Genomic DNA, 8,969 nt, shown 5'->3' with positions numbered 1-8,969 from the left:
CTTCTAGTGCAGTGTATTTCAAACTGTAGGTGTTGACTCAGGAGAGGTTATGAATCCTTAGCGAAAACACCACTAGCACTTAAAAATAACCTGTATCACACTTAATAAGGAAAGCATTTTGTGTGTGTGAAATTTAATTATATATGTGAGTACATACATATATAAATTATATATACACACACACATTCAGGTATGTATGTATCCAGGTGCTGATTTGCAATGTAAAATGTGTTTCTTACTAAGCATGACAGTTACAAAGGTTTGTAAAATGTGTCTTAATGATTTTCAGTTTTGTTTGCCTCTCTGATTTAAATCCTTCATCAGGTCTCTCTTCTAAATATTCTTAATCAAATTAAAAAACCAACCAACCAACCAGGGCTTGTGTTTTCTTGAGAATCTTCTGGGCACCCACTACATCAAGATTCTTAGGTAAAGAGCCTACAGCCTCTTCAAGGGAAACAACTGAACATTATATGAGTTAGAATAATTGAAACATTAAAAGGTAGAAGTAACATGTTCGGAAGGTAGAGTGATTTACTTTGGCCAGGTTATCAGGCTTTATACAGCCATTGGGCCCCAAAGGTCAGCAATCAGACTGGCAAGCAAGGTTTTGGAAGTATGCCATTTTGAGGACTAGTAAGTAAAAGTTTGGCTGGATCATATACTTTGATAGTTTTTAGAACATGTGCTTTAAAAGCAGTAACTTCCATTTTGCCACAATACCTTAATGCATTGGGATCCGTAAAGCACCTGTTAATTTAAAACATTTCACCATAAAACAAAAACATTTCAGCATAGAGTGGTAACTGTGTAAAGGCTCTATAAATTCACTCCAGGGATGGTCGGCTAGCAGTCCAAGCAAGAAGACAGTATTAGTCTCGAGTGACTACTAGAAGCTCTTCTGTTATCCATAGCTCGATAAATCCAGGAGGCTTTGCTAATTAGCTTCATGCCAAATGTGTTTCCATTGGTGCCACGGATGGCTAGCTAATAATCTTACTCAGTACTAGTATTCAAGATATGTGGATTGGCTAAAAACAAGTCTCTGTTAAATTAACAAGAACGAAATACTATGTAGCTTGTACTTCTGTAGACAGTTCCCAAGGCCTGACTGCTAAATGCACCTCTGTCCAGCCATTAGAGAATTCTGGTTGCATTTTGTTGACCAGAGTGAAAGATTTTGCCCCTAGTACTTGAGATAGATGCTACTATGTGCTACTGCTTGCTAACGTTTAATGTTTGTGAGACAAATGGAGTATGAGGCTTGCTTTCATATTAAGCAGATGCTGAATACCACTATCTGCTAGAGTCTGGGTGGTAAGTGACCAAACGGCCACTTTGAGAAAACTAACATGTCTTGAGTTACTCCCAAATAATGTCAATCATCCACACCTATTTAGCAAAGCAAGTTTATTTGATTACTTATTCCAGACAAGTGAGGCTTGTGTGTACAACTAAGAAATAAGACAATCCAAATAAAAGGCAGGAAATATTAATATGAACTACACCAACAGCTCTCTAGAAAGGAACAGCAGCTGCAGCGTTCGTTTTACAGAATACTGTGGAGTGATGTAGCACCATGTACCTCAAAGACCTAAGTACTTTATAAGGGAATTATGGGAGTCCTCGCTAAAATGCAGCAGTAGCTTAAAATTTGTAGCAAGTCTGATGATAAACGTCTGTTCAACTAACTTCAAATATAAAAGTTTATCAGAAAAATCCAGAAAAAAAAAAAAGAATTTGGTAAGAATCTGATCTTGTACAATTCTTTTAAAAAATCCAAAGGAAATAGTTACCATTATTGAGACCTGTTTTCTTCCATCACCTGCACTACTTACCACTATTATCATAACCTAAATTCTAAGCTTTGGGAGATTTATTAGGTAGTTATTTTGAACACACATACATTGTTTTTTAAAACTAAAGTTCTATTTATTGGTCTGTTCAGTCTGTTCTGCTCTAAACCACAAACATGAAAGGAACGAGAGAGAATAATGCTACTGAAATCAAAGGATTAGGATCCTTAATGATTCTAATTTTTTTTTTTTTCCATTTCTAATTCTCATTCTAAGCTATTCTACTCTGATCAATCTTAGGTCGAAATTTGTTAAAAGTTTGACCCTGTTAATGAATCTAAGTAAACGGACGTTTACTTAGACGTTTATAAATTCAATAGTAATTATTTTTTAAAATACTGATTAAGGTTCATCTGCAATATATAAAGAAACTCAGAGAAATTTGGTGTTCCCGAAGCCCACTATACTAGTTAAGAGCCATAATATGTTTTCAGAAATATACCACAGAAAAACCTCTGGAGAGTCTGGGATTATTTAATCTTGCAAAGCTGTGTGGTTCCTAACAATGCCCCATCACCCTTTTCTTTCAAAGGGTCATGAACCACTTTGAAAAGCTGACGAAATTTATGAATTCCCCACCCCCCGAAAAATGCATATAAACAAAAATTTCTTATATATATATTTGCAAAGGATTCCCAAAGGCCCATGATCCCCAATTTAGGAATTCCTACCTCAAAACTGAGGAACGGAGAATAAGGTTAGCCCATGTGGACACTGTCCATCTTTACTTTATTGCTACTGTAGTCAAGTAAGCATTTTAAAAATGTTACTAGGTTATGGTCTTAAGATAGTCATTGTAAGCACCAGTAATAGTCTTGTAAAATTTATTCTGCTGCCCCAATTTTACAAGTCTAAGCCATGTACCCTCTCAAATGAGTTAAGTCCCTAAGATTTAAGCCAGCTGACAAGTATTTTCCTTTGATATATACTATTCTTCAGAGCCAGTCCTGAACACTGAGATTACAATCTAATACCCTTGTGAAAATAAACATCTGTCTACATAATGGAGATTATTTGACTTTATAAAATACATTTCTAGGTATAGTTTCAAACTCAAAGTCACGTTTACCTAGTGCCTCTGAACATGACATATAAGGCCATACTTTCCCCTTTTACTTACTTCGCATTAGTACAATGGAGCTCTCCTACTGTGGTCACAAAACGTTCTGAATGTTTTACCTACCGTTTAGGATACAAAACACTTCACTTCTGATCAAACCCATCATCTCAAAAGCATCTCATCAACTCCCCAGCTACCAAACAGGTTAAAGAATGCCATCCTTGGGGTGTCTAACATTGAACCATTTGGCTATGTCTCAGCCCCATGCTGAATGAATCTTTAAAAGAAGAGAAATGACTATCCTGGTGTATGGGGTTAGGCCTGTGGCTTTCTTATTAAAAACTCCACTAGTCACTCCAAGAATCTGTTAAATAGGTGGGTAAACATGAAAATTCTTAAAGAGATCGTGAAGACTGATAACAGAAGGGGAACATAGGTAGATATTAAACACAGAAATGCAAACATATGTAATTTACTCAAATCTTAATTTTTCAAAGTCTGAAGTCAGGTGACAATTAGTTCTTTCATAATCATCTACTTTTGCTCAAAGAGTATTTATAGAACAAATCTTAGAATCCTTGGATAAAGGAAAGGGTCAGCTAAAAGGAGAGCTTTCCACATGAGCTACAACTTGGATTTATAGGATTTCATTATCTTTTTTGCTATGTAAAAAGTGAATAATGGAAAAAACCATTACTTTTTTCCTTGCTCTACTTCTCAGTTTTCCTTCGTAAGAGTTAAATGCTAGCATTTCCATTTCAGCAACCTAGAGATCAAGGAACAGGTGTGGGCAAAGGATAGCGCTGACAATCAGAATTCCAAGCATTTCAACTCAGTGGTAAGGGGCTTGCAAGAGAGAATACGGACTATTATTACTCCATGGGTTAAATGGGTCCCACAAGTCCTATAAAATATACAACCAAGTATTTTCCCTGCATTATTCAAATGTATGTGTTTTTCCTACCAGAACCTACTAAATTGCCAAGTGAAAGCTGAACAAGGTAATAAATACTAGCATTCCTGGTTGTGCAATCTATACATTTTCATTTTAAGAATAATTCAAGCATAATCCATATTTAAAAAATTAGACTAAAGAGAGACAGTAAAGGTTTTAAAGTTTTCTCTTTGAAAAGATGGTATCTTACAGTACATACAAAAATACTCTGAAAATACATACGACTTCATTTACAAAACACTGAATCAACATATTACAAGAAGAATTACATGGTTATGGATTTTAATAAACTGAGCATGCGTTCATGAAACTTAAAAAATATTAAGAAATGCATTGAAAAAAGCAGTGTAAAAAAAGACAACTCATATAGATAAATAAAAATTACAAAGGTCCTGAGCCAATTAATGGTTGGTAACAAGATCATTCAAAATGCCTTTAGATTTCGGTAAAATCCACTGCTTATTTCTGCATGCCTAGTCCATGAAGAAGCGGTTTGAAGTTGTGGGGTAAGTAATGGTCAAGAATTACCATGCCAAGTTAATTTTATACCTCAAAAATACAAGTTTGCCATACTTCAAGGTATCTTACTGTTGGTGCTGGAATGAGTTGCTCCTTAGTAAAAAATACCAGTCAACTAACAAGAATGGCATGAGCTAGGATATGTAACAATTTCACCATTCATATACTGACTTTCAGTATTTTGGTTATATTTTGATTCTTAATAAAGATGCATTTCGAAGGCCTCCATGGGAGGCAAAATATAGAGAATTAATGGTGCCCAACTCTTATGTAATCACTGGACTAATCCTCCCTGGTAACTATGCAACATTTGGACAGAAAGGCACAAAAAAATAAAAATTTAAATATTCCATGTGCCATTCTGGGAAAAAAATAATTTAAATCAACAGAATAGACAATAAGTACATCTACACAAATGAGGAAAGCAGAAAAGATACCTCACATTCATTTTTCTCAGGTTTCACAAAGTGGCTTCAATGCTAAAGTAAATGTGTTAACGTTTGGAAAATTACAAGACAATTTTTTTTTGTTTTTTCAACTTTTTCAGTTCTATACAATGATTATAACATAAGACTTAAAAAAAAAAAAAAAAAAAAAAGTTCAGGACTTGTTTTATCCGTGTCCAAAGAGCCAAGAACTGGTTCCCACAACAGAGAAACAAGCATCGAAAGTTAAGGCAGTAAAACCTCCAACGCAAAGCCATAATATTGTAGATGACAATTTGATAGCAGGTGATCCTCACAGAAGTGTATGTAGCAATCAATGAGAGAATGCTACGGCATCTGCAGGTCAAAGTGTGAGAGTTCAAAAACCACTTCAAGGTCGTTAGTCCGATGACTGAAACTTTCACCTTATTTTATGTATGACAGCCACTTCTATTATAAAAAGAGTGGCTGCATCTATGCCACTAAATGATTGCATATTCACTTAAGTAAGGAGGCACTGCTTTTACCGATTAAGGGTCAGTCGAATGGAATTTTTGATGACTCGGATGTTATTTGCTGGAACCGGAGATGATGAATCTGGTAGCTCTTTACTGGGTAGTCTCTATTAGAAAGGAAGAGAAACAAGGAAAAGCAAATATATATTATCAAGTCCCAACTAGTAAATCACAAAACTTTTTCCTCCAAGTCCCTTAAGTTCTTAAACACTCACATATATGTTGGATATTTTCTTCCAATGTTCACTGTCAGTTCTTTGTTTTGGGGAATTTTTTTATTCAGTCGGAGGTGAAAGGCAGAGGTACAGGAAGGGGTGCAAGTGGGAGGAGTATGTATAAGAAAAAGGACTGCTAAATTACTCGCCACTTCTAGATTGAGAAACGCAGAAAGTCAATGATAAAGAGAAGTAGGAAGAGCGGAGTCACTAAGCAGGAAAACTCTTGGGGTGCTAGGTGAAAAATGAGTGTGTTATAGAGGAAGACCGGTTATCTAGTTAGTGATGGTGAAATTCAGGGGCATCTAGATGAGGGTTTCTGAGGATACTAAAGGAATTACATAATGAAGGCAATTTTGAGAGGCAAAATTGAGAAAGACACCTCTGAAATAGATAACGGTGTGATGGCAACAGTATGCAAGAGTTAATTCCCCTCCCTTGTTACCTTAGCTAAATCTATATCCTACCCACAGCCATTCAAAAAACATGAAAGATTTCAGACATACATAAAAGAACAACGAAGGCTTCAATGCCACAACCAAGATTCGGACATTAATAAAATTTTGCCACATCTGTTTGGTTTACATCCTTGCCCTTTATACTTGAAATATTTTAGAGCCACACTCAGGCATGTCATTTCACACTTTCATACTTAATATCCATATCAAACTTTTTCTTCCATTATCAAATATAATTATACACCCGTATTTTTTGTAACACATTCTTTATGTTAAAAGACATTTTACGAATTCTACAACTACTAGAAAAATGGCCAATACATTGTGAGGAATTTGGCAGGGTAACGGGGTGAAAATAAGCCATTTTGCTTATTTTTAAAAATAAGCTGTATTTAGCTTAAACTAAACTGTAAACTCTCAGAGAAGGGCTGTCTCTGGTACACACAGGCTGATTTTTGAGCACCTGTTTATTAACTTACCATGCTTAATATCATATTATTAGTTTAGCAGTAATTCTTTGAAAAATAAATTCTTAAATTGAGATTTAGGGGGATCTTTAGCTCATGTTTTAAAGGTACTTATACTATGTATATTGATACATTTGATTCTTCCAAAATATTAATACATACTGAGCTTAACAGCAGTGGTGTACAACAAAAATATACTAATGAGTCTTGCTAAGAAATTATAGTATGAGCACTAAACTTCTTTAAAAATAAACAAAGGTTGAACCTAAACTGGATAAACAGTGAAGTCTTAAATTATTTCCTCTTTTCCTCCCTTCTGAGGTACATACATCTGTGACCAGACACTGTTTGCTATTTCTACCCCAATCCCCAAATAAACACTGTTGGTCTTTGAGGACAGGAACAAAATCTCATTATCCTTTTGTTTCACCCAATGCAAGACTCTTAAGCTTTCTGTACCTGTAGATTACCTATGAATTAAGACTTTGTTACCTTTTTGCGTGATGTATCAATAGTTGGAATAGGCATACATTCTCCAATGGCATCCTAAAAACAGAATTGTATACAAATGAAAACTTTCTTTCCTATATATGCTTATTTCTACACAAAATAAAATACAACCCAAACTTCCCAGACCTATCTAGTCTGGTCCACTTTTGAATACAGTACTTTTCCTGATACATGGCTCTTTGAGAGAAATATGTTGAGGCACACCATTAATATATTTACCACTGCTTTTCTTTTCCTGTCTTCAGGAGCACGTGAGTCCTTAAATGTTGATTCAAGTCGAATAAACTAGAACATAAACATTAAGATGAACTGCTGTGATTACAAAAACCATACAATTTATATAAACTGAGAAACTAGTGATAAGGCTATCATCAAAACTACTGCAAACATGTTGGTGAGGGAAAAGAATTTAAAGTAGACTAAATTCAGCTAACACCCTTAACTTCTACAATTGGAGTGATCTTTTTGGTTAAATCAATTCAGATGGTAACAGTAGTTTTACCACCACCTACTGGAGGCAGAGGACAACAACACTATAACACAATAAATGGGATTAGTTACTAATAATGACTTCTATGTAAAGTCAAGGAGAAACTTCGACCAATCATTCAGGTTTTCAGATCTATTACAAATTTGAATTTAGGATGAGCAACCAGTATGTCTTCACAGTTTGGGCAAACATTCTTTTTAAACAGTCAAATCCTAAAGGGAGCACTAAGCTATGGAGACTTCTGAATTTTAGTGCTAGTTTAACTTAAAACAAAAAACAAAAAACTACTGAATTACCACTAAGGTTGTACCTTTACCTTTTCTATGTCTTTCAACCTCTTAGAAGACCCATCTATGGATGGGGAATGGGATCTCTTGTGTGTAACATTCTTAGTTGCCATTCCATTAAGATGTGGTTGTCCCTGGGTAGGGTTGTGGGGTGTTGGAATTCTTGGAATGACATTTCGTCCTACTACAGTAGGAATAGTGCACACTGCTGGGGGTGATACAGCTTTTACTGCAGAATCAACTTCTGAAAAAGAAAGGAAAATTCTAGTAATTGAATGTAGACACAGTAAAATCATTCTTAACAAAAGTACAGATACCTACTTGCACCGATGACTGGGATAGATAGTCCTTGTGCTGGTGGGACACTCAGTGGCTTTTCCACAACGACAGCAGCAGGCTCAGCATTATTCCTATTGAAAGTATTGAGTTATCATTGAGTAATTTGTGTTACTTATTTAAAACAGTCTTAACATTCAGGATTATTTCTTTCAAGCACTCCTACTTTAACATTTTGGAGGAAGAGAAAATGGGAAGAAAGGCAGGTGACTGAGTAAAAAGTGAGAAAAGAGAAAACCTGTGCACTTCTGTGTACTGATTCAGGCCTACATCTTCATAACCCCATCCCACATCCCACAGGATCACAACAAATTGTCAAGTATTTCTTTTTTTTTTTTTTTAATTTTTATTTATTTATTTATGATAGTCACACAGAGAGAGAGAGAGAGAGGCAGAGACACAGGCAGAGGGAGAAGCAGGCTCCATGCACCGGGAGCCCGACGTGGGATTCGATCCTGGATCTCCAGGATCGCGCCCTGGGCCAAAGGCAGGCGCCAAACCGCTGCGCCACCCAGGGATCCCTGTCAAGTATTTCTAGCCAGAAAATGACTAGCTACTGGTAAAATAAGATATCGTAACAATTAAGATATTTAGCTGAGGCATAGAAAAGTTTACATCATCCCCAAACTGAAGACTGAAAGGAAAATTCTGAAATACAGACCTTTCTGTTTCTCCTGAAGGAGGAAGATCAGGCTTGGAAGGTTTGTTTATCGACACTGGGGAATTAAAAGGTGTTCCGTTATCAGTGTCCCTGGAGCTATCCAAACAATTGCTATCTAGAGATGATCTTTTGGATTGAGGTCCACTTGAACTTCGACTAACATCAGAAAGACTTTGCTGAAAGAGGGGAAAGCAGTTAGGATTTCAAAAGGCAAA

General features: G+C 35.9%; 1 protein-coding gene across 1 annotated transcript in view; it reads right to left on the bottom strand.

Moving 5' to 3' along the window:
• Positions 1 to 1,395: 1,395 nt before the first annotated feature.
• The window catches only part of PAPOLG (poly(A) polymerase gamma), a 32,044-nt gene continuing 24,470 nt past the window's right edge, over positions 1,396 to 8,969 (bottom strand). The window contains exons 17-23 of the mRNA XM_077915514.1: positions 8,755 to 8,930; positions 8,079 to 8,167; positions 7,787 to 8,001; positions 7,200 to 7,265; positions 6,963 to 7,016; positions 5,343 to 5,437; positions 1,396 to 5,172 (exon numbers count right to left, since the gene is read on the bottom strand). Coding sequence (XP_077771640.1) covers positions 4,965 to 5,172; positions 5,343 to 5,437; positions 6,963 to 7,016; positions 7,200 to 7,265; positions 7,787 to 8,001; positions 8,079 to 8,167; positions 8,755 to 8,930 — 903 coding nt within the window. The 3' untranslated portion in view covers positions 1,396 to 4,964. The remainder of the gene's footprint in view (positions 5,173 to 5,342; positions 5,438 to 6,962; positions 7,017 to 7,199; positions 7,266 to 7,786; positions 8,002 to 8,078; positions 8,168 to 8,754; positions 8,931 to 8,969) is intronic.

This window comes from Canis aureus, chromosome 11, assembly GCF_053574225.1.
Source record: "Canis aureus isolate CA01 chromosome 11, VMU_Caureus_v.1.0, whole genome shotgun sequence".
Taxonomy (NCBI): domain Eukaryota; kingdom Metazoa; phylum Chordata; class Mammalia; order Carnivora; family Canidae; genus Canis; species Canis aureus.
Note: the sequence above shows the minus strand (reverse complement) of the source record. Positions and strands in the feature narration are given on the sequence as shown.